The 26244-nt window shown below is 47.9% G+C and overlaps 1 protein-coding gene across 3 annotated transcripts in view; it reads left to right on the forward strand.

Moving 5' to 3' along the window:
* The window catches only part of LOC105485054 (eukaryotic elongation factor 2 kinase), an 89547-nt gene that overhangs the window by 58175 nt on the left and 5128 nt on the right, over window positions 1-26244 (forward strand). For 2 of the 3 annotated variants that reach the window (XM_071084229.1, XM_071084228.1), the window contains 7 exons: window positions 1381-1448; window positions 4509-4586; window positions 6240-6302; window positions 7813-7947; window positions 8111-8299; window positions 15782-15906; window positions 22375-22553. In XM_071084229.1, coding sequence (XP_070940330.1) covers window positions 1381-1448; window positions 4509-4586; window positions 6240-6302; window positions 7813-7947; window positions 8111-8299; window positions 15782-15906; window positions 22375-22553 — 837 coding nt within the window. The remainder of the gene's footprint in view (window positions 1-1380; window positions 1449-4508; window positions 4587-6239; window positions 6303-7812; window positions 7948-8110; window positions 8300-15781; window positions 15907-22374; window positions 22554-26244) is intronic. The other variant, XR_011616343.1, reaches the window with a different exon arrangement.

Consider the following 26244-nt stretch of genomic DNA (forward strand, 5'->3'; position numbering starts at 1 on the left):
AATAGGGATTTCACAGGAATCTGAGGATTGTTCAATGTTAGAAAAGCTATGAACGTGATATTAATGGGTAAAAGGAGAAAAACAGGATCGTTATTTCTGATGCTGAAAGAATGGAGTTTGCTGATGATTCAGATGAGAGTTTGTAGGAAAGGATAGAGGCAAGACTGACCCCAGGGTGTTGGCCTGAAGAGATGGAAGTCATGTATTCAGGGAAAGTGTAAGCGGAAGCAGGCTCAGAGCAGGAGAGCAAGATTTTATTATTTAGTTTTTAAATTTTTCTCATTTTGATACCTTTGGAAGAGAGAAAGATTTTAGTATCAAACATTAAAGAAGCCCTTTACATGTTTCCACTGGAAGATCTTCAGAATAGTCTGGAACAGGAGTCAACAGACTTTTTTGAAAGGCCAGAGAGTAAATATTTTAAGCTTTGCAGCTCATTCAGTCTCTGTATTTGGAGCATGAAAGCTACCATAAAAAAATACTTAAATGGGTGGACGTGGCTGTGTTGCGGTAAAACTCTATAGATGGTGAAATTTAATTTTTGTCATCCATTTAAAAATGTAAACACTGTTCTTACAAACAGTGCCTGTTATAAAAACAGGCAGACAGATTTGGCTGTAGAGGACAGGAGACAGAGATAGGGAACCCCCAGGAGATGGTTGGTGTTTTTTTGTTTTTGTTTTTTGTTTTTGAGACAGAGTGTCGCTCTGTCACCCAGGCTGGAATGTGGTGGCATGATCTTGGCTCACTGCAACCTCCACCTCCTGAGTTTGAACGATTCTCCTGCCTCAGCCTCCCGAGTAGCTGGGACTACAGGTGTGCCACCACACCCAGCTAATTTTTGTATTTTTAGTAGAGATGGGGTTTCACTATGTTGGCCAGACTGGTCTCAAACTCCTGACCTCAGGTGATCCACCTGCCTTGGCCTCCCAAAGTTCTGGGATTACAGGCATAAGGCACCACCCCCAGCTGGAGATGGTTGGTTTTGAAGCTGTCTGAGGCCCACTTCTTGAGCCCCAAATATTCAAATGTCTTTTCTTCCTTCACAACTGCATCTTACTGAGGACCAAGTGGTGGCCAGGCACATATGCTGAAAAACACATTACAAGGATAATTGCATTGTGACAACCCTGAGGACACACATAGGTGGCACCACTTGGCCAGAATCACGCAGCTGGCAAACAGTAGACTTAGAATAAGTTCTCAAGGAAGAACTTTAACCTCCAGGTGCTGATAACATTCTCCTTTTTTGTGCCTTTCTTTAAAGCTTAAAAAAAAAATGGCTTGGTGGCAGGTATGGGCTGCCCTAGGCCATGGGTTGGTCTTAATGCATGTTCCAGTAGTGGAACCAGGACATGATGTCTGTTTCTCCTTGCCCAGATTGGCCAGTGTTCAGTGACCTCGATAACATGGCATCCAGAGACCATGATCATCTAGACAACCACCGGGTGAGTGTGAAGGGAGGGAGGCTGCAGGCTTCAGACCCCGGCAGGGGTAGGAGAAGTGGATTCACTCCCAGTGTGAATCTTCAGCTTTGGAGGTGGGCAGCCCAGCCCAGGCACTGCCAGGAAGGCATAGGATGGGGGAATTAGGGAGGATGCAGATGAATGTCAGCCTCCGGCCCAAGGCTGAGCTTTCCTCTGAGAAAAGGTGGGTCCCTTGCAGTTCCCAGAGATGGTTAGGGAAGAGGGACTCCCAGTCAGCAACAATGCAATCTTGTAGTAAATGCCAGGCTCAGCCCCAGGTTTGGTTTGACCCCACATGTGTTGGTTGTCCTATAGAGCCCCCATACTGGATCTTAGCTGTGTAACACATAGCACAGTAAGTCACGTGTTCTAGCTCTTCACACCTAGCTCTCCCGTTAGATAAACAGAACATTTCCTGCAGCTTTGGGTTGACTTGGTGGTAAGAAACTGAAGGCATCTTATTTGCATTCTCACAAATGTATATTATGGCAAATTATAATACTCTCTATGCTTGTGTGTGTGTTTGAAATATTTCTTAGTAAAATTGGCCAGGCATGGTAGCTCATGCCTATAATCCCAGTAGGTTGGGAGACCAAGGTGGGCAGATCACTTGAGCCCAAGAGTTTGAAACTAGCCTGGGCAATATGACAAGACCCCCATCTCTACAAAAAAATACAAAAATTAGCCAGGCATGGTGGCACTTACCTGTAGTCCCAGCTACTCAGGAGGCTGAGGTAGGAGGATCTCTTGAACCTGGGAGGCAGAGGCTGCAGTAAGCCATCATCACACCACTGCACTCCAGCCTGGGTGACAGAGTGAGATCTTGTCTTAAAAAAAAAAATACGGCCGGGCGCGGTGGCTCACGCCTGTAATCCCAGCACTTTGGGAGGCCGAGGCGGGCGGATCACAAGGTCAGGAGATCGAGACCACAGTGAAACCCCGTCTCGACTAAAAATACAAAAAATTAGCCGGGCGCGGTTGTGGGCGCCTGTAGTCCCAGCTACTCGGGAGGCTGAGGCAGGAGAATGGCGTGAACCCGGGAGGTGGAGCTTGCAGTGAGCTGAGATCCGGCCACTGCACTCCAGCCTGGGCGACAGAGCAAGACTCTGTCTCAAAAAAAAAAAAAAAAAAAAAAAAAATACTTTTTAGTAGAGGCTGAGCACAGTGGCTCACGCCTGTAATCCCAGCACTTTGGGAGGCCGAGGCGGGTGGATCACTTGAGACAGGAATTTGAAGACCAACCTGACCAATATGACAAAACCCTGTCTCTACTAAAAATACAAAAATTAACCGGGTACTACAGGCAGGCGCCTGTAATCCCAGCTACTCAGGAGGCTGAGGCAGGAGAATTTCTTGAAACCAGGAGGCGGAGGTTGCCGTGAGCAGAGATCGCACCACTGCACTCCAACCTGGGCAACAGAGCGAGACTCAGTCTCAAAAAAAAAGAAATACTTCTTAGTAGAAGCTGGGTGCGGTGGCTCATACCTGTAATCCCAGCACTATGGGAGGCTGAGGCGGGCAGATCACTTGAGGCTAGGAGTTTGAGACCAGCCTGGCCAACATGATGAAACCTCATCTCTACACAAAAATATAAAAATTAGCCAGGCATGGTGGCATGTGCCTGTAATCCCAGCTACTTGGGAGGCTGAGGCAAGAGAATTGCTTGAACCTGGGAGGTGGAGGTTGCAATGAGCCGAGATCCCGCCACTGCACTCCAGCCTGGGCAACAGAGCGAGACCCTGCCCCACTCCCCACTCCCCAACACACACAAAAGAAAAACTTCTTATAAGAATAAAGAAGGAAATAAAAATATTCTGTTACTAATCGTGCAGGTGACATGCAGAGAGGGCTATAATTCAGTGTTGGTAGGTACATGGCTGAAGTTTTAGAGATTCTAAAGTATACCAGATTCCCTTTCAGAACAGAACTCAGACCTGGGAGAATAAAAAATATGCCCAGCACTTTGGGAGGCCGAGGCAGGCGGATCATGAGGTCAGGAGATGGAGACCATCCTGGCTAACACAATGAAACCCTGAAACCCCGTCTCTACTAAAAATATAAAAAGTTAGCCGGGTGTGGTGGCGGGCACCTGTAGTCCCAGCTACTCTGGAGGCTGAGGCAGAAGAATGGCATGAACCCGGGAGGCGGAGGTTGCAGTGAGCCAAGATCACTCTACTGCACTCCAGCCTGGGCGACAGAGCGAGACTCCGTCTCAAAAAAATAAAAAAAAAATTGCCCAAGTGGGCCAGGCGTGGTGGCTCACGCCTGTAATCCCAGTACTTTGGGAGGCCAAGGCAGGCGGATCACAAGTTCAGGAGTTCGAGACCAGCCTGGCCAATATGGTGAATCCCCGTCTGTACTAAAACTATGAAAATTAGCCGGGCATGGTGGCAGACGCCTGTAGTCCCAGCTACTCAGGTGGTTAAGACAGGACAATCACTTGAACCCAAGAAGTGGAAGTTGCAGTGAGCTGAGATCGTGCCACTGCACTCCAGGCTAGGTGACGGAGCGAGACTCCATCTCAAAAAAATAAGTAAATATGCACAGGTGACCTGTGTGGTTTTGGTTGAGGGCTTATTTGTGGTAAATATTGTTCCCAATGCTATATTTTTGTCCGTGGGTCATAGCCTTTGTTTTTCTGCCTGTGAAATGGGTGAGTCACTCACTAAAGCACTTCCTGTGATCCACATTCTCAGAATGTAACAATGCGTTTCATCCACACAGCCCTTTGATGTAGGGACTATAATGAATCCCATAACTAAAGACATTGATGCTCAGAGAAGTTAAAACAACGACCCAAGGTCTCAGCTGGCAAGAAAGAAAGCCAGGATTTGAGCCCAGGTCATCTGACTGTAGATCCCAAGGTCCTTACTGTTACCTTATACTGCTCCCTTGTCACCCAGTCGGCAAGGGACAGCAGGAGCAGGGTGTTAGGTAATGGGACAGAGGGGAGAAAGCCAACGGTTGGGGTGTCCAGATGTTGTAACCATTGCCAGGCACTCAGGGGACCACTAGGACCCTAAAGCCATCTTCTCTCCACAGGACTCTGAGAATAGTGGGGACAGTGGATACCCCAGTGAGAAGCGGGGTGAGCTGGATGACCCTGAGCCCCGAGAACATGTAAGGAACCCCCAGGAAATGAGACCGGTGTCACCTGTTGCCTCATTTATCCTCCAGGAAAATGAAAACTCCCCTTCCTGAAGGGGGAATATGAGTAGGTCCTGAGAAGATAACAAGTAAATTAATAAAGAGTATTTCAGGCTGGGCAAGGTGGCTCATGGCTGTAATCCCAACACTTTGGGAGGCCAAGGTGGGTGGATCACCTGACATCAGGAGTTCGAGACCAACCAGCCTGGCCAACATGGCAAAACCCCGTCTGTACTAACAATACAAAAATTAGCCTGGCATGGTGGTGCATGCCTGTAATCCCAGCTACTCAGGAAGCTGAGGCAGGAGAATTGCTTTAACCCAGAAGACGGAGGTTGCAGTGAGCCAAGATCGTGCCACTGCACTCCAGCCTGGGTGACACAGTGAGACTCTGTCTCAAAAATAAAATAAAAATAAAATAAAAGAGTATGTCAGATAAAGATGAATGCAAAGGAGAAGATAAAACAGGATCATGTGGACCAGTAATGGGGTGAGTGTGGAGGCTTAGATATAAAGCTAATGATGGCTGACAAATCTTATGGTGAAGTGGGAGGCTGCTGAGCAGAGAGGATCCTGGGTAATAGCTAGACCCACTCATTGGCAGGATCCTGTGAGGCCCCGGGGAGGAGGGTCTTGGAGGTCAGTTTTCTTGGGCAGCCTCCCAGCAGCATCCTGGTGAGGGCGGCCTCAGACAGTATCTGCCATTTAGAGGCGTTACCCTGTGCTGAAATGGAGCGTGCACATCAAGGCCTGTCTTGCTGGGACACCTCTAATCTCAGCTTTATGATTGTGAATAAAGAACATGCTGGCTGGGTGTGGTGGCTCATGCCTGTAATCCCAGCACTTTGGGAGACCGAGGCAGGCAGATCACTTGAGGCCAGAAGTTCGAGAGCAGCCTGGCCAACATGGTGAAACCTCGTCTCAACTCAAAAATTAGCTGGGTGAAGTGGTGTACTCCTCTAGTCCCAGCTACTCGGGAGGCTGAGGCATGAGAATCACTTGAGCCTGGGAGGCGGAGGTTGCAGGGAGCCAAGGTCATGCCACTGCACTCCAGCCTGAACCGCAGAGTGAGACTTTGTCTGGAAAAAGCAAAAACAAAAACAAAACAAAAAAAATCGCGAAAACGCAAAACACCTGGGCCTGGTGACTCACACCTGCAATTCTAGCACTTTGGGAAGGCACTGTGAGAGGACTGCTTGAACCTGGGGAGTTTGAGGCAGCAGTGAGCTTTGATTGCACCACTGCACTCCTGCCTGGGCAACAGAGCAAGGCCCATGTCTAAATTAAAATATAAACTAAACATGCAGTAGGACGGGAGCCCGTTACCCTAGTGGCTTTGTGCTGGGATCCTGCGCCATCAAGTCAGTTCCACCTGCTCACACAGGGAGGGGGACAGTGAGGCTGTGGCTGCACCAGCATGTCATCCCTGCCTGTGACCCAGCATTCATTCTGCTTGGCAGAGAAGGGTTCCAGTGTCACCTGGGAACATAGGGCCAATTTTCTGAGATAAGGGTCACCTGCGAGGGCCAGGCTGGTTCCAGGGAGGAGGGCTGGACCAGCTCTCAGGAGAGGTTCCTGGGAAGAAGCCTTGCGCTTTGGATCACTGTAATTTCTTCCTCCGTTCAGGGCCACTCAAACGGTAACCGGAAGTACGAGTCTGACGAAGACAGCCTGGGCAGCTGCGGACGGGTAATGCGCCCCAAGGCACCCTTGTCACCGCCGCTTCCCTGCCTCCTCCAGTCTCTGTTGCTGTTTCTTCTGTCTCATTTCTCTGCTGCCTGCGCATCTGTCTGGCACATGTGCTAAAGGAAGATTTTGCAAAGCAGCAAATCTCCTGGGCAAATGCTCTTTGAACCTCTGCAGGACAGGATGCTGGGGGATTTGTGGGGAGGATTAGAGAAGAACAGGACAGCCCCATCCTGGAGGGGAAATCGCAACAGCTAAGGCTCCTGTCTTAAGTGCCTGCCATGAAGGCACTTTGCGGTAATCAATTTCCTTCTTGCAATCACCCAGAAAGACAGGCTAATGTTACTCTCATCCCCGTTTTATGTATGAGAAAACCGGGCTCTTAAGCAACTTTCCCTAGGTTACCCTTGCTTGTATGTCTAACAAGCATCAGCACATCTGGGAAAGACCAGCCCTGTGCCCCACCCACCCCTCTAAGTGATTCCCTCACACACTTTGAACCGCCCACCTTTGGAGCCTTTGCTAAGGCAAGTCTCTCCTACCTGCAAGGTCCTTTATCCCCCTCTGTTATCTCTCTTCAAATCCTACCTGCTGTCCAAGCCTGGACCCCAGGGCCCTTCGTCCGGGAGCCTTCCCTGACCTCCACCACAGGCATGACTCTGGCATCTCCAAGAACACTGATTATTTACCCTGTGGCATTTTGTAGCCAGATTAGGATCTTCTCTGTTAAGTATGGAACAGGGTTGCTCAAGTGAGGCACTATTGGCATTTTGGGCTGAATCGTTCCTTGTTGAGGGGGCTGCCCTGTGCATTGCAAGATGTTTAGCATGCACACGTGCACACACATAGCTGCTTGGCTGTATCCTGCAAGGGCCTTTGGATGGGGCATCTTTGGCCAGGAGAAATGATGTGTTTTTTAAACCCATTTCCTAAAGCACCTTGCTGATGTTGCTCATGTCGTTGTGGTGACTTGCAGAGGAAAGCAAGGGGATTTGCTGGAAGGTCTGAAGTGGGAATCTTCTGGTGCCTTACATGAGGAGCTGGCAAAGAGGGGTGGTTTAGGGTCAAACCCCCCCCAACCAAATCCAGATTGGTAAATGACGGGGAAACGCTTCCTTGAGCTGCTGAAATCTGTTCCACTAGCTCTTCAACGCATGAGCTGATGGAATTTGGATGATTAAAATTGAAACCGTATTAGCCAGGCATGGTGGCGTGCACCTGTCGTCCCAGCTACTCGGGAAGCTGAGGCAGAAGAATCGCTTGAACCTGGGAGGTGGAGGTTGCAGTGAGCCAAGATTGTGCCATTGCACTCCAGCCTGGGCGACAGAGTGAGACTCTGTCTCAAAAAAAAAAAAAAAAAAAAAAATTGGAGCCATATATGGCCAATAAACTTTGACATCACGAGGGTTCGCTCTCCCTCTAGCCAGGCTCCTGTGTAGTAGGGGCTGCTGACAGCTGTCATACTGCGTCCACCCCCAGCCCCTCGCTTCTCTGGCCGGTTCTTTCCCTTCAGGTCTGTGTAGAGAAGTGGAATCTCCTCAACTCCTCCCGCCTCCACCTGCCGAGGGCTTCGGCCGTGGCCCTGGAAGTGCAAAGGCTTAATGCTCTGGACCTCGAAAAGAAAATCGGGAAGTCCATTTTGGGGAAGGTATCGGCGATGCCCATTTTGGAGCCCTGTCTGCACTAACCTGGAGCCCCCCGGCTCCAGCCTCTCCTCCGCTAATCACTTCCTCCTGCAGGCTGGCTGGGCGGTCTTGGGTGCGGCTTCGGCCTGCCAAACAGCCAGGCCGACACTGTAGTCTGTGTGGCAGGTCCATCTGGCCATGGTGCGCTACCACGAGGGTGGGCGCTTCTGCGAGAAGGGCGAGGAGTGGGACCGGGAGTCGGCTGTCTTCCACCTGGAGCACGCGGCCGACCTGGGCGAGCTGGAGGCCATCGTGGGCCTGGGACTCATGTACTCGCAGCTGCCCCATCACATCCTAGCTGACGTCTCTCTGAAGGTGAGCAGGTGGCGGGGACCCAGCTGCAGGTGGGGGTGGGACTTGGTCACCCTGTTGTTCACCTGCCTCCCATCCTGGAAGCCATGCATTCACCTGCCTTCTATCCTGAGGTGTATACATGCCACAAAAATGTCCCAAGCACTGGTTTGGGGGCAGGCCCCTCCAAGTTAGTTGAAACTGGCAGAATTGATCTCTGTCTTTGGAGAGGAAGGGGAAGGTGAGTCACGTTTCCTGGCAATAACAACATAGTGTGATGGGGGAAGCAGAAGACACCAGTGGAAACACGTGAGGAAGGGCTGTAACTGGGGCCTGGAGGGGTTGGTGCAGGCTTCCTGCTCATCAGTTCTGCATGTATGTCTAGTGACTGGGGCCTGGCACTGAGTAGATGCTCGGTACAGATTCGTGGAATGAACTGATATAAGGGATACCTACCTTAGGCCAGAGCGGTGGCTTACACCTGTAATCTCAGCACTTTGGGAGGCCGAGGTGGGTGGATCACATGAGGCCAGGAGATCGAGACCAGCCTGGCCAACACGGTGAAACCCCGCCTCTACCAAAAAATACAAAAATTAGCCGGATGGAGTGGCACGCACCTGTAATCCCACCTACTCGGGAGGCTGAGGTGGGAGAATCTCTTGAACCTGGGAGACGGAGGTTGTAGTGAGCGGAGATCGCACTACTGCACTCCAGCCTGGGCAACAGAGTGAGATCCTATCTCGAAAAAACAAAAAAGTTGGGGTGATATCTGCTTTAGACCTGAAGGCCCAAAGGGAGTGAGCCAGGCCAAGTGGGGGAGGTGAGCAGCTCAGATAGAAGGAACAGCATGTGCTTAGGCCCAGAGGTGAAGGACAAGGTGCACCCGTGTAGCTAGAGGTGCAGGAGCTGAGGCAGAACTGGAGCTGAAGCAGCAGGGTGTGGACGTGCAGGGAAATTGTGTAGGGGTCTGCTGCTTCTTCTGTCCCTGGTCCGTGAGCAGAGGGAGGAAAGGACTGAATGAACGGGATCTGGCAAGGCCCAGGGAATGTGATCATTTTCCAGGAGAAGTTGAGAGGCCCTTGGTGGTCACATCCTCCCAGTATATCTGTTCCCATCCTCCCCATCACGTGGGCCAAAGCTGCGCATGGACAGGTGGCCTCGGCTCAATGGGGCTGCAGGGCATCAGCTCTCCTCGACGGGTTTGGCTGTGGCCCAGCGGGTGGATGGATCTCAGACTCAAGGGTGGAAAGATACTCCAAAGTCCTTTATTTATTTAGCTTTTTGAATTGGTAATTACATTCATGTGATTAAAAACTTATTTATTTATTGTTTTATTTTTGTTTTTTTGAGACAGAGTCTTGCTTTGTTGCCCAGGCTGGAGTGCAGTGGCACAATCTCGGCTCAGTGCAACCTCCACTTCCCAGGTTCAAGCAATTCTCCTGCCTCAGCCTCCCGAGTAGCTGGGATCATAGGTGCCTGCCACCGCATCCAGCTAATTTTTGTATTTTTAGTAGAGACAAAGTTTTACCATGTTGGCCAGACTGGTCTCGAACTCCTGACCTCAGGTGATCTGCTCACCTTGGCCTCCCAAAATGCTAGGATTATAGGCATGAGCCACCACACCAGACTATTTATTTATTTTAGAGACAGAGTCTCACTCTGTCACCCAAGTTGGAGTGCAGTGGCATGACTGTAGCTCACTGCAGCCTTGACCTCCTGGGTTCAAGTGATCCTCCTGCCTCAGCCTCTGGAGTAGCTTGGACTATAGGCCTGAGCCACCATGCCCAACCAAAACAGTTTTTTTTTTTTTTTAATGTATATAAAAAGCTTAGACTGGGTACAGTGGCTCACACCTGTAAACCTGTAATCCCAGTACTCGGGAGGCGGAGGTGGGTGGACCACCTCAGGTCAGGAGTTCAAGACTAGTCTACCCAACATGGTGAAACCCTGTCTCTACCAAAAATATAACAAATTAGCCAAGTGTGGTGGTATGTGCCTGTAATCCCAGCTACTCGGGAGGCTGAGGCAGGAGACTCACTTGAATCTGGGAGACAGAGGTTGCAGTGAACAGAGATCACACCACTGCACTCCAGCCTGGGCAACAGAACGAGACTCCATCTCAAAAAAAAAAAAAAAAAAAAGCTTTACAGTGAAAACTCTTCCTCCCACCTTCCCCACATCCTCTCATCCTCTGAATAACAGGTAACCATCATTATTACTTATATATAATTCCAGAGTTATTATTATTAACTTTTATCATTTTATTATTATGATAACTTTTATCATTATCATGATAGTTATATATCATTATTAATTATATATAATTCCTAGGATTTCCTTAAGAAATTCCACAAACCAAGTGGCTTATAATAACAGAAATTTGTTCTCTCACAGTTTTGGAAGCTAGAAGTCCAGAAATCAAGGTGTCAATAGAGCCATGCCTTCCTCTGAAGGCTTGAGGGGAGAATCCTTCCTTGTTTCTTCTGGCTTCTGGGGGTTGCTGGCAATCTTCAGCATTCCTTGGCTTGGATCACTGAAATCTCTGTCTCCATCTTCCCCTTGTGTTCCTGTCTCCCTGTTTCTTCTGCTCTTATAAAGACAACAGTATATAGGATTTAGGGGCTACCTAACATCCTGCGTGACCTCATCTTAATATAACTAATTTTTTTTTTTCTTTTTTGAGATGGAGACTCGCTCTGTCACTCAGGCTGGAGTGCACTGGTGGGATCTCTGCTCACTGCAACCTCCACTTCTCAGGTTCAAGCAATTCTCCTGCCTCAGTCTCCCGAGTAGCTGGGAATACAGGCACCTGCCACCACACCTGGCTAATTTTTGTATTTTTAGTGGAAATGGGGTTTCACCATGTTGGCCAGGCTGGCCTCGAACTCTTGGCCTCGGGTGATTCACCTGCCTCGGCCTCCCAAAGTGCTGTTACAGGAATGAGCCACAGTGCCCAGCCAGTGTAACTAATTATATCTTCAAGGACCCTATTTCCAAATCAGATCACATTCTGCTTGGACATGAGTATTGGGAGGATATTGTTCAGCCCAGTACACAGTTTCCATATGCAAATATGAAATGGGCTCCTATTTTCACCCTGCTTTTTCCTCCAAAGTTAGCATCCTACACACACGTTCCTGAACCTAGTGTTTTTCACTTGACAGTGTCCTGTGGACATTTTACCTCAGTGGTATAGAGATAGCTTTCTGATCCTTTTTGTTTGTTTGTTTGTTTAATTTGAGACAGAATCTGGCTCTGTCACCCAGGCTGGAGTGCAGTGGTACAATCTCAGCTAACTGCAACCTCCACCACCCAGGTTCAAGCAATTCTCCTGCCTAAACCTCCCAAGTAGCTGGGATTATAGGTGCCCACCACCACATCCGGGTTTTTTGTGTTTTTTTTTGACGTGAAGTCTCGCTCTTGTCCCCCAGGCTGGAGTGTGATAGCGCGATCTCGGCTCATTGCAACCTCTGCTTCCCGGGTTCAAGTGATTCTCCTGCCTTGGCTCCCTAAGTAGCTGGGATTACTGGTGCCTGCCACCACGCCTGGCTGAATTTTGTATTTTTTTTTAGTTGAGGTGGGGTTTTACCATGTTGGCTAGGCTGGTTTCGAACTTCTGACCTCATGTGATCCACCCACCTCTGCCTCGCAAAGTGCTGGGATTACAGGCAGGAGCCACCACGCCTGGCCTAATTTTTGTATTTTTAGTGGACATGGGGTTTCGCCATGTTGGCCAGGCTGGTCTCAAATTTTTGACCTCAAGTGATCTGCCTTCCTCAGCCTCCCAAAGTGCTGGGATTACAGGTGTAAGCCACCATGCCCAGCCAGCTCCCTGATTCTTTTTGACAGCTGTGTAATGTTCTATTATATGTGTGAGGCATACCTGTGTGCTATTGATGGACACTTGAGTCGGCTGTATTCTTTTGATATCACAAAAATGGCTGTAGTGACTGACCTCATGCATAATGAGTGGAACCTCATGAAACTGCTATTTTGGAAGGTCATAAATGTAGAATATTGGCAATTTCTTATGGTTTAGTCAGATTACATCATTTGACATGTGGGCAGGGGGTCGCCTACAGCAGTTTTTGTTTCATGTTTTAGATGGTGAGGAGGAGGTTTGGTTGGAAGAGAGGATTTTTCACTTTTTTGTCTCTCTCTATAATCTCTCTCTCTCTCTTATTTATTTATTTATTTTTTTTGAGACAGAGTCTCGCTCTGTCACCCAGGCTGGAGTGCAGTGACACGATCTTGGCTCACTGCAGCCTCTGCCTCCCAGGTTCAAGCAATTCTCCTGCCTTAGCCACCCAAGTAGCTGGGATTACAGATGTGTGCCACCATGCCTGGCTAATTTTTGTATTTTTAGTAGAGATGGGATTTCACCATGTGGCCAAGCTGGTCTCGAACTACTGACCTCAGGTGATCTGCCCACCTCGGCCTCTCAAAGTGCTGGAATTACAGATGTGAGCCACCACTCCCGGCCTTTCTCTCTAATCTCTGTGCTCATTCAGCCAGTGGTGTGCTGGGGAACATTTAACAATTGGCTCTTGGGGGTGGGAAGGAAATGTGTGCACATATATATGTAAATATATTAAAATTTGCTAATTTAAAGAATAGGTAGGCTGGGCATGGTGGTTCACACCTGTAACCCCAGCACTTTGGGAGGCTAAGGCAGGAGGATTGCTTGAGTCCAGGAATTTCAGACCAGTCTGGGCAATGTAGCAAAACTCCATCCCTACAAACCGAGGTCGGTGGCATCTCAGGCCACCCCCAAAAAACAAATTAGCCTGGTGTGGTGGCACCTGCCTGTAGTCCCAGCTACTTGGGAGAGTGAGGCGGGAGGATAAAAACCATACACCACAAGAGTTTGAGGCTTCCATGAGCCATGATGGAGCTACTGCACTCCAGCCTGGGCAAAAATCAAGACCCTGTCTCAAAAAAACAAAAACAAAACAAAACAGAAAAAAACAAGAAAAAATAATATGTGGTATATGGCTTACAAATAACAATGAAAAGTAAATTTCATATCATCAACTCTCATCCAATACTTGCACTGATTTTTGCAAACTCTTGTACCCATAGCCAACCTATGGTTGCAATTGATGGAGAAGCGTAGTTCTGACATAAATGAGATGAAAGTGAAATTAACAAAGACCTATGTTAGAACTGGAACTTCATTTGCCTCTGATGTGAACGACCTCCTTCCTGAAACAGACGGTAGTTTTAAATACTGGAAGGATATTTCTTCAATTTCCTGCACTCATCACAATAGAATAGCTACAGGCATGACCCACTTGTCAGTTTCATCTGTAGTGTTCATGTTTTCTACCCCTTTCTTACAATCAAAAAAATAGTAAATCAAACCCTGATTTGCAGCATTGCCTACTTTTTACCGGGTAAGTTATATGTGATCCAGCAGTTTCACTCACAGCTATAAACCCAAAAGAATAAAAACACACTTTCACACAAAAACTTGTACACAAATCTTCATAGCACCATTATTCGTAATAGCCAAAAAATGGAAAACAACTCAACTGTCTGTCAGTAGATGAATGGATAAATGAAGTGTGATACATCCATACAATGGACTATTATTTGATCATAAAAAGGAATGAAATATTGATACGCGCTACAACACAGATGGACTGTAAAAGCACTGTGCTAAGTGAAAAGAGTTGCAAAGGACCACATATTGTACGATTCTATTATTATGAAATGTCCAGATCCAGAATAGGCAATCCATAGAGACAGAAAGTAGACTAATAGATGCCTAGTGCTGAGCAGGATGAGGAGAGTAGGGGTAGAGGGAGATTGACAGTTAAGCAGTGTGAGATTTCTTTTTGGATTGGTGAAAGTATTCTGAAATTGACTGATGGTCATACAGTTCTGTGAATATACTAAAAACTACGGATGTGTACTTCTTTTATTTTATTTTATTTTATTTTATTTTTATTTTTTATTTTTTATTTTTTTTTGAGACGGAGTCTCGCTCTGTCGCCCGGGCTGGAGTGCAGTGGCCGGATCTCAGCTCACTGCAAGCTCCGCCTCCCAGGTTTACGCCATTCTCCTGCCTCAGCCTCCCGAGTAGCTGGGACTACAGGCGCCCGCCACCTCGCCCGGCTAGTTTTTTGTATTTTTTAGTAGAGACGAGGTTTCACGGTGTTAGCCAGGATGGTCTCGATCTCCTGACCTCGTGATCCGCCCGTTTCGGCCTCCCAAAGTGCTGGGATTACAGGCTTGAGCCACCGCGCCCGGCCTTTATTTTTTTTTTTTGAGACGGAGTCTCGCTCTGTCGCCCGGGCTGGAGTGCAGTGGCCGGATCTCAGCTCACTGCAAGCTCCGCCTCCTGGGTTTACGCCATTCTCCTGCCTCAGCCTCCCGAGTAGCTGGGACTACAGGCGCCCGCCACCTCTCCCGGCTAGTTTTTTGTATTTTTAGTAGAGACGGGGTTTCACCGTGTTAGCCAGGATGGTCTCGATCTCCTGACCTTGTGATCCGCCCGTCTCGGCCTCCCAAAGTGCTGGGATTACAGGCTTGAGCCACCGCGCCCGGCCATTTTTTTTTTAATTTTAAGATGGAGTTCTCTGTCATCCAGTCTGCAGTGCAGTGCAGTGGCTCGATCTCGGTTCACTGCAACCTCTGCCTCCCAGATTCAAGCAATTCTCGTGCCTCAGCCTCCTGAGTAGCTGAAATTACAGGCATGCATCAGCACGCCTGGCTAATTTTTGTATTTTTAATAGAGACAGGGTTTCACCATGTTGGCCAGGCTGGTCTCGAACTGCTGACCTCGGATGATCTACCCGCCTCAACCTCTCAAAGTGCTGGGATTACAGGCATGAGCCACGCAGCCCGGCTCTGATGTGTACTTCTGATGTGTACTTCTGATGCAGGGCAGGCAGGCCCCAAATTGGAGCTTGGCCCAGGAGGGTTTTTTGCCTCACCCAGAAAAGAATTCAAGGGTGAGCCAAATGTAGAAGAAAACAGCTTTATCAAAGTGGCAGTGTTATAGCTTAGGCAGTGGTACAGCTCTATGACTGCTTCTGCAGAGCGGGGCTGCCCCACAGGCCGTGTGCTGAGATTAGCAGCTTAGGGCAGTTCTGCCATCAGATTTATACCTACTTTTAATTGCATGCATATTAAGAGGCGGTTTATGAAGAAATGTCTAGGGAAAGGGTAGTACCTTCTAGGTTGTGGGGCCATGGCCATGGAAACGGGCAGTAACTCTGAAGTGTTGCCTTGACAATGGTAAACTGACATGGCGCACTGGTGGGCATGTCTTATGAAAAGCTCTTTCCCCACCCCCATCCCTGTTTTAGCTTGTCCTTGATTTGTTTCAGTGTCTGAGCCAAGCCTCTGGAGTCAAGTGCCCCCTCCTACCTCACTTCTATAGCCTCCCAGCCCAGAGCTCTCAAAAAACAGGGTGAAGATTGAGTAGTGAGATCTTGGCAGCCCTCGAGTGTGAAGCTCATTCACTCTTCTTTCTCCCTCTTTGGTTTGTATCAATAGGAGACAGAAGAGAACAAAACCAAAGGATTTGATTATTTACTGAAGGCCGCAGAAGCTGGCGACAGGCAGTCCATGATCCTGATGGCGCGAGCTTTTGACACTGGCCAGAACCTCAGCCCAGACAGGTACTGCAGCTGTCACCCAGGAGGAGCTGGTGGGAATGTGGGCTGCAGCTGGGCGCTTGCCCTAGGTATCAGCACAGGCCTGGGTTCCAGTCTTGGCTGCTCCATGACCAGTCCAGCAACCATGGGCAACTTATTTTACCTCCCTGGCCTCAGTTTCTTCATATTGCAAACTGGGAGTAATTATAGCACCTGTATCCTGGGGTTGTCCCATGAAGGGTAAATGAGATGATGACTATAACCCTCGCAGTGCTTGGCACATAAAGCACATGGTATGGCCGGGCACGGTGGCTCATGCCTGTAACCCCAGTACTTTGGGAGGCCAAGGCGGGCAGATCACTTCAGGTCAGGAGTTCAAGACCAGCCTTGCCAACATGGCGAAACCCTGTCTCTACTGAAAATACAAAAATTAGGGCCGGGCGTGGTGGCTCATGCCTGTAATCCTAGCACTTTGGGAGGCCAAGGTGGGTGGATCACGAGGTCAGGAGTTCAAGACCAGCCTGACCAACATGGTGAAACCCCATATCTACTAAAAATACAAAAAAAAAAAAAATTAGCCGGCGTGGTGGCACACACCTGTAATCCCAGCTACTCAGGAGGCCGAGGCAGGAGAATCGCTTGAACCCAGGAGGCAGAGGTTGCAGTGAGCCAAGATCGCGTCACTGCACTCCAGCCTGGGCGACAGAGCAAGACTCCCTCTCAAAAAAAAAAAAAAAAAAAAAGATAAAAGTCATGTGATATGGGGCAGCCACTGTAGCCAGTATAGGTAATGATTTGCCTGAGAAAAAAATCTGAAAGAATATGCAGCATCCAGGTCAGAGTAGGTATCCCTAGTTAGGATTATGGGTGATTTTAATTGATTTTTCCTACTTATTATTATATTTTAGAAATAGGATCTCGCTCTGTCACCCAGGCTGGAGGACAGTGGCGCCATCATAACTCACTGCAACCTCTACCTCCTGGGCTCATGTGGTCCTCCCACCTCAGCCTCCTGAGTAGCTGGGACTACAGGCATGTACCACCACACCCACCTACATTTTTAAATTTTTTGTGGAGATGGGGTCTCATTATGTTGTTCAGACTGGTCTCGAACTCGTGGGCTCAAGCAAACTTCTGTCCTCAGCCTCCCAATGGGATTACAGGTGTGAGCCACCACGCCTGACTAGGGCAGGTATTTTGGCTCTATTTTATGGGTGACTAAACTAGTTCTGAGATGTAAAGGGGCTTGCCCATGGTCAAATATTTAACAAGTGGCAGAGCCAACTTACATCTTCTCACCCCTCCTCCGATGTACTGTCTACTGGCATGGAAGGCAGGTAAACAAAAAAGACTGACATGATTGTATTAGGTCAAATGTCAGTGTATACATATGGTGCCCATTGAGTGCACTGGGGAAGCGCATCATGCATGGGGCGGAGCCTGGAACTGGGCACTGAGTATTTGCATCTGTGCTTTCTCTTCCTGGCCTTTGTCTACCTTTTATTTCTATTTGAGGTGATAGGTTTTTATTGATTTTTAAAAATTATTTACATATTAAGGCTATTAACCCTTTGGTATACTTTTCTCTTTATTTTTTATTTTTATTTTAGTATTATTATTATTTCTGAGACAGACTCTCACTCTGTCGAACAGGCTTGAATGCACTGGTGCAATCTCACCTCACTGCAACCTCCACCTCCCGGGTTCAAGTGATTCTCCTGCCTCAGCCTCCCAAGTAGCTGATATTATAGGTGCCTGCCACCATACCCAGCTAATTTTTATATTTTAAAAAGAGACAGGATTTCACCATATTGGCCAGGCTGGTCTTGAACTCCTGACCTCAGGCGGTCTACCTGCCTCTGCCTCCCATAGTGCTGGGATTACAGACCTGAGCCACCGCTCCCAGCCTTTTTATTTTATTTTTGAGACAGGGTCTTTCTCTGTCTCCCAGGCTGGAGTGCAATGGCATGATCTCAGCTCACTGCAACCTCCACCTCCCAGGTTCAAGCGATTCTCCTGCCTCAGCCTCCCCAGTAGCTGGGACTACAGATGTGTACCATGATACCCAGCTAATTTTTGTATTTTTAATAGAGACAGGGTTTCACCATGTTGGCTAGGCTGGTCTCAAACTCCTGAACTCGGGTAATCCCACCTGCCTCGGCCTCCCAAAGTGCTGGGATTACAGATGTGAGCCACCATGCCTGGCCTATTTTTTATCTATGTATTTATCTATTTTTGAGACAGGGTCTCTCTGTTACCCAGGCTGGAGTGCAGTGGTGTGATCATAGCTAACTGCAGCTTTGACCTTCTGGGCTCAAGTGATCCTCCTGCTTAAGCCTCCTGAGTAGCTGGGACCATAGGCATGTGCCACCATACCTGGCTAATTTTTGTAATTTTTTGTACAGACAAGGGCTTGCTATGATGCCCAGGCTGGTCTCAAACTCCTGGCCTCAAGCAATCCTCCTACCTCAGCCTCCCAAAGTGCTGGTATTACAAGTGTGAGCCGCTGTACCTGGCCACATTTCACTTTAAAAGACTTTTTTTTTTTTTTTTTTCCAAATACGTCTTCCATAGATAGAGGGAGGGCACAGATGCCACATAATGACCATTGTTTACTGGGTTTGGGGCCACACTGGTTTTTAATATTTATCTAGTTAAATCTATCAAAAATATTTCTTTATTGCTTCTGCTCTAGTCATTTCCTTATTCTTCTTCCTTATTCAAAGAAGTTCCAACCCCTCCCATGCAAAGAACCTTAATTAAGGGCCAGCTATGGGTAAGGCAGGGCTCTGTGCAGGCCCAAATTTGTGTTTAAGGGATTCAGGCCCCAGAAGTTACCATCCAGTAGGGGAAGGAGTAGATGCTGGAAACGCCAAGGAAGGATGGGTGCGCTCACCAATGGATAGCATCGGGTTGGGGTGGGCGGGGCTCAGCGATTAGGCCTTTCCCATTTAATGTTTTCAGGCCAATTTTGCTTTGCCCTTTAAGACCAGGGAAGGTCAGAGCAGAAAGGGGAGAAATAATCTAGTCTAGTGTCTCCTAGTCAGTGTTAAAATCCAGCCCAGCATGGTGGCTCACGCCTGTAATCCTAACACTTTGGGAGGCTGGGGCGGGTGGATCACAAGGTCAAGAGATTGAGACCAGCCTGAACAACATTCTGAAACCCTGTCTCTACTAAAAATACAAAATTAGCTGGGGTGGTGGCAGGCGCCTGTAATCCCAGCTACTTCAGCTACTTGGGAGGTTGAAGGAGGAGAACCACTTTAACACAAGAGGCGGAGGGTGCAGTGAGCCAAGATCACATCATTCCACTCCAGCCTGGGCAACAAGCATGAAACTCTGTCTTAAAAAAATAAATAAATAAATAAAAAGTTTGTTGAGCATGTCACCAATAATTTTTGAATGGTTCATTTTTTAAATTTAACTTTTATTTATTTATCTATTTATTTGAGACACAGTCTTGCTCTGTCACCCAGGCTAGAGTGCAATGGTGTAATCATAGGTCACTGCAGTCTCAACCTCTCAGGCTCAGGCTATCCTCCCGCCTTAGCCTCTCGAGTAGCTAGGACCACAGGCATGCACCACCATACCCAACTAACTTGTATTTTTTGTAGAGCTGGGGTTTTGCCATGTTGCCCAGGCTGGTCTCAAACTCATGGGCTCAAGAGATCCTCCAACCTAGGCCTCCCAAAGTGCTGGGATCACAGGCATGAGCCACCATATCTGGCCATTTTTTAATAAGATAAAATAAAGTCCAGGTTGTTTCCTGAGAACCATGCCAGCCAGCCACTTGTTTGCATTTTTTCATTTACCAGACATTCATTGAGCCTATGCTGTTTGCCAGACCTTGGGAATGCAGCAGACAAATACAGCAAAACAGACAAGGGTCTCCTGCTTTCATGGGGCTTACATTCTAGTCAGGGGACACCATGATAAACAAATGAATAAGGAGAATTAGAGATTTTGGTGGTTGTAGTAAGAAACAGTGTTTGGGGACAGAATCTCTAAAGAGGTGATATGTGAGCTGAGACTGGAGGGATGCTGAGTGTCTTAGCCTGTTCTGTGCTGGTAACAGCATACCTGAGGCTGGGGAATTTCTCATGAACAGAAATTTGCTGGCTCTTAGTTCTGGAGCCTGGGAAGTCTAATATCAATATGCCGGCATCTTGCAAGGGCCTTCTTGCTGTGTCATCACATGGCAGAAGGAAAGGAAAGGGAGGGAGAGCAAGCCAAGCACAGTGGCTTATGCCTGTAATCCCAGCATTTTGGGAGGCTGAGGCAGGAGAATCATTTGAGTCCAGGAGTTCAGGATCAGCCTGGGCAACCTGATAAGAGTGTGTCTCTACAAAAAATTTTTAAAACTAGCCAGGCATGGTGACATGCCACTGTCATCCCAGCTACTCAGGAGGTTAAAATGGGAGAATTGCTGGAGCCCAGGACTTTGAGGCTGCAGTGAGCTACGATTGTGTCACTGCACTCCTGCCTGGGCAATGCAGTGAAACCCTATTTCAAGAAAAGACAAAAGAGAGAGCGAAAGAGGGCTGAACCTGCCCTTTTAGAATAAATCCACTTTCCTCATAATGGCAGAAATCTGCTCATGAGGGCGAAACCGTCAAAGCCCAATCACCTCTCAAAGATCCTACCTCCTAATACCTCACAATGGCAAGCAAATCTCAACATGGGTTTTGGAGGGGACACACGTTCCAACCAGAGCAAGGAGTCAGGTGCAGAAAGAGTTGGAGGAGAAATCTTCCAAGGTGAGGGAACAGTGGGTGCAAAGGCCACACAGCAGGCAGGAGCGGGTATGTTTGGGGAATGGATGGCAGCTGGTGAGCCTGGTGCAAAGGCAGACGAACAGGAGCCCGTCCTGGAGGGCAGCGCCTGTCAGACAGGGCCTCAGAGGGCACCATGGCAGCAAGGCAGGGACAGCAAGTCATCAGACCTATTGCTTCTGGAATGTTTCACGAGACCCACAGGCCTTATCTGTGTCACTGTATTTGCTCTTTCCTGATGTACTATAAATAATTACTCAAACAGATTACATCCAAAGAAAAAGAACCCTCCGCCCTGTTTGCTGTGTATTCTGTGGTGTGTGGGTTTGGCTGGAACCTATGTGTGCCCTGGCTGGTTTGGCCATACATGGGCTGCAGTAGGAGGAGTTGAGGGTCGAGGGGCAGAGCTGGAAGAGGAGACTCAGCTATTCTGGGGTGAGTTCTGCATTGTGCTGGAGGCAAATCACAGCTGGCCGGCACAGCAGAGCATACGGTGATTGCCGTTATTGCAGATGGCTCTAGCTGCCTCTGCAGAGGACCCCGCCCCCAATCCACTTCTCTACAAGTCAGAGGACAGCTTAGCTAGGGCACTCAGCCATTGCTAATGCTAGCTCATGGCTGCCTCCGTGCCAACTATAAAAATGGGCCCCTTCCTCAAGGGGTGTCCTAGCTAAGCTTCCCTTTACTTTCATCTGTTGGAAAATTGTTGTAATATACTGATTTAATTAAGGAAAGTAACTTGACTGCTCTTTTTTTTTTTTTTTTTTTTTTTTTTTTTAATTAAAACACAGGGTCATACTCTATTGCCCAGGCTGGAGTGCAGTGGCATGATCATAGCTCACTGCAGCCTCTAACTCCTGGGCTCAAACAATCCTCCCACCTCAGCCTCCGGAATAGCTGGGGCTACAGGTGTCCATCACCAACCCCAGCTAATTTTTTGTGTGTTTATTGTATTTTTTAATTTTTGTGGGTACATAGTAAGTGTGTATATGGGTTACATGAGCTCTTTTGATATGGGCGTGAAATGTGTAACAATCACATCAGGGTAAATGGGATATCCATCACCTCAAGCATTTATTCATTGTGGTATAAACTATTTATACTCTTAGTTATTTTAAAATATACGATTACATTTTTTTTTTACTATAGTCACTGTTTTTTTGTTTTGGGTCTCTCTCTTTGTTTCCTGGGCTGGTCAACTACTCTCTTAATAAATATTGGCCGAGCACGGTGGCTCATGTCTGTAATCCCAGCACTTTGGGAGGCTGAGGCGGGTGGATCACTCAAGGGTAGGAGTTCGAGACCAGCCTGGCCAACATGGTGAAATGCCGTCTTTACTAAAAATACAAAAAAATTAGCTGAGCGTAGTGGCATGCACCTGTACTCCCAACTACTCAGGAGGCTGAGACAGGAGAATCACTTGAACTTGAGAGGCAGAGGCTGCAGTGGGCCGAGATTGCACCACTGCACTCCAGCTGGGTGACAGAACGAGACTCTGTCTCAAAAATGAATGAATGAATGAGTGAGTGAATGAATGGATGAATGAATATCACAATATGAAGGTGCTTCATAGATGTATTGGGCTTGGGCAAGATAGGTTGTGAACCATAGGTCGTGGCCCTGCTGGGATCCCTGACTCACCCCTCCTGCTGGAAGGCCCTCCTCCCTCTGCCCTGTTGCCTTGGTAACCTCCCCCTTTCCCTCTGTATCTCCTGGCAAGGTGCCGAGACTGGCTGGAGGCCCTGCACTGGTACAAAACTGCCCTGGAGATGACGGACTGTGATGAGGGTGGTGAGTACGACGGAATGCAGGACGAGCCCCGGTACACGATGCTGGCCAGGGAGGCCGAAATGCTGTTCACAGGAGGCTATGGGCTGGAGAAGGACCCGCAGAGATCAGGTGGGGCCCGGCAGACCTGCCCCTGGGCTGCGACAGGGCCAGGCTGGGAGGGACATAATTTCCGTTTCACTGGGGGTTATGACAAGATGATAGGCTGAATCTCTTCCTCCAGGGAGGGGAATTTATGGAGCTAGTGTGAAGACGAACATTGTTATTTTAATGGTTATATATTAGGGCTTTGTTGGGGGAGGTTGCAATTTTAAAAATTGAATTGAGATTTTCATAACAAAATTTGCCATCTTAAAGTTTATAGTTTATAGGGAGATTTTTCCTTTCCTTTCCTTTTTTTTTGAAATGGAGTCTGGCTCTATTGCCCAGGCTGGAGTACAATGGCGCGATCTCGGCTCGCTGCAGCCTCCACCTCCCGAGTTCCAGCGATTCTCCTGCCTCAGCCTCCTGAGTAGCTGGGATTACAGGTGTGCCACCATGCACAGCAAATTTTTGTATTTTTAGTAGAGACGGGGTTTTGCCATGTTGGCCAGGCTGGTCTGCAACTCCTGGCCTCAAGTGATCCACCCACCTCAGCCTCTCAAGTGCTGGATTACAGGCGTCAGCCACCATGCCTGGCCCAGAGTTTCACTCTTGTAGCCCAGGCTGGAGTGCAGTGGGCCATCTGTGCTCACTGCAACCTTCGCCTCCCACGTTGAGGTGATTCTCATGCCTCAACCTCCTGCATAGCTGGGACTACAGGCACACACCCAGCTAATTTTTCTATTTTTAGTAGAGATGGGGTTTCCCCATGTTGGCTAGGCTGGTCTTGAACTCTTGATCTCAGGTGATCTGCCCGCCTCGGCCTCCCAAAGTGCTGGGATTATAGGTGTGAGCCATCATGCCTGGCCTCCTTTCCTTTTCTTTCTTTCTTTTTTTTTTTTTTTTTTTTTGAGACGGAGTGTCACTCTGTCACCCAGGCTGGAGTGCAGCTGTGTCATCTTGGCTCACTGCAAGCTCCGCCCCTGGATTCATGCCATTCTCCTGCCTCAGCCTTCCGAGTAGCTGGGACTGCAGGTGCCCACCACCACGCCTGGCTATTTTTTTATATATTTAGTGGAGACATGGTTTCACTGTTAGCCAGGATGGTCTCGATCTCCTAACCTCGTGATCCACCCGCCTCAGTGTCCCAAAGTGCTGGGACTACAGGCGTGAGCCACTGCGCCTGGCCCTTTTTTCTCTTTGAGATAAAATCTCACTGTGTCACTCAGGCTGACGTGCAGTGGCACAGTCATAGCTCACTGCAGCCTGGAACTCCTATGCTCTAGCAATCCTCTTGCCTCAGCCTCCCAAGCAGCTGGGACTACACGTACTTGCCTCCACACCCAGCCAGTTTTTAAAAGTTTTTTGTATTGACTGAGTCTTGCTATGTTGCCCAGGCTGGTTTTGAACTCCTAGCCTCAAGCTATCCTCCTGCCTTGGCTTCCCAAAGTCTTTTGATTACAGACATGAGCCACTACACCTGGCCCTAGTGGGTTTTACTATAGTAGTCATAATGTTGTGCAATTATCACCGCTGTGTAATTCCAGAACATTTCCATCACCCCAGAAAGAAATCCCGTACCAGTTAGCAGTCCTCCCCGATCCTAGCAACCACTATACTTTTTGTCCCTATAGATTTGCCTATTCTGGAGATTTTATATAACTGGGAGTATACAATTTGTGGGGTTTTGTATCTGCTTCTTTAGCATAACTTTTTCAAGATTTATCTGTGTTGAAGCATGTATCAGTACTTCATTCCTTCTTATTACTACATAATATTCCATTTGTTGGGTATACAGCCTTTGTTTATCCACTCATCAGTTGATAAGTTGTATATATTTTTTTCTGTTACATAATGTATTAATCTTCTTGGGCTGCCAAAACCAAATGCTATAGACTGGGTGGTTTAAACTACAAAAATTGCTGGGCACAGTGGCTCATGCCTGTAATCCCAGCACTTTGGGAGGCCAAGATGGGAGGATCACTTGAGCCTAGGAGTTCAAGACCAGCCTGAGCAACATAGGTAAACCTCGCCTCTACAAAAGAAATTGTTTTAATTAACTGGGTGTGGTGGCACATGCAGTGAGCCATGATCATACCACTGCACTTCAGCCTGGGCAACAGAGTGAGACCCTGTCTCAAAAAAACAAAACAAAAACAATTATTTCTCACAGTTCTGGAGGCTGGGAATTCCAAGATCAAGGCGCTGGCCAGTTTGGTTTCTGGCTTGTAGACAACAGCTTTCTCACTGTGTCCTCACATGACCTTTCTCCTGGATGCAAGTGGGGAGACAGCAAGAGAGCTCTGCTGTCTCTTCTGCTTCCTAAAAGGGCATGAGCTCTGTGTGATTAGGGCCCAACCCTTATGACCTCGTTTAAGCTTTATCACCTCCTCACAGGCTGCTAGAGTGTGAATATTCCCCCTCCAAATCTCATGTTGAACTGTAATCACCATTGTGAAGGTGTCAAGAGGTGGGACTGTTAAGAGGTGATTAATGTTGTTATCATGCAAATTGGTCAGTCATCACGAAAGTAGCTTTGTTATAAAAGCAAATTTGGCCCCCTCTTGCTCGCTTGCTTTCTGCCTCTCTTGCTCTTCCACCTTCTGGCATGGGATGATGCAGCACCAAGGCCGTTGCCAGATGCTGGTGCTATGCTCTTGGACTTCCCAGGCTCTAGAACTGTGAGCCAAATAAATTTCTTTTCATTATAAATTATTTAGTCTGTGGAATTCTGTCATAGCAACATAAAGTGGCCTAAGACACAGACTGTGTGTCTCGAAATGCAGTGCAGTGACATTTGTGAATGAAGAGTTCAACATATGAATTTATGGATGGGGAGCCTAGTGGGGACACAGTATTCAGTCCCTAACATATAATAAACATACTAAGTTCCTAATTTCACAGTTATGAGGCTAAGTTTTAAAAGTTTTTAAGTTATATTTTAAAAATTAACAAAGAATAATGCAAATCTAGGCTGGGCACAGTGGCTCATGCCTGTAATCCCAGCACTTTGGGAGGCCAAGGTGGGCAGATCAGCTGAGGTCAGGAGTTCAAGACCAGCCTGGCCAACATGGTGAAACCCCGTCTTTACTAAAAATACAAAAATTAGCCAGGCATGATGGCAGGTGTCTGTAATCCCAGCTACTCAGGAGGCTGACACAGGAGAATTGCCTGAACCCCAGAGACAGTGGTGACAGTGAGCTGAGATCCTACCACTGGACTCCAGCCTGGGTGACAGAGTGAGACTCCATCTCAAAAAAAGAAGAATGATGCAAATCTATAATCTCTTATTTGAAATTTCTAAATCCAAAAAGCTCCAAAAACCCGAAGTATATTTGTATGTTTTGCACAAATTCACTTGATAAAACCTCACCTAGCTGACATGAAGCTGTTTATAGTCTTCATTTCTATTGCTTTTGCACATCCCCAATTAGTTCTGCAAAAGTTCTCACCCTGATTCTCATTGGCTCAAATTGAATCATCTACATACCCCAAACCAACAGTAGTTATTGTGTAGATGGCTTACTCTGATTGGCCATGACTAAGTGTGGACCAATCGCTGTGACTTGGTGGGGGATGGGAAGAGTGCTATGATTGGCTGGAGTTGATCACAGGCCCACCTTTAGAGCCCTGCTAAGAACACCTGGAGGGAGAGGGCCCATGGAGTAGTTTGAGTTCTTAGGGAAACCTCAGGGTGCTCTTTTGGGAAGGGTGATGGGGG

This window comes from Macaca nemestrina, chromosome 18 (assembly GCF_043159975.1).
Source record: "Macaca nemestrina isolate mMacNem1 chromosome 18, mMacNem.hap1, whole genome shotgun sequence".
Taxonomy (NCBI): Eukaryota; Metazoa; Chordata; class Mammalia; order Primates; family Cercopithecidae; genus Macaca; species Macaca nemestrina.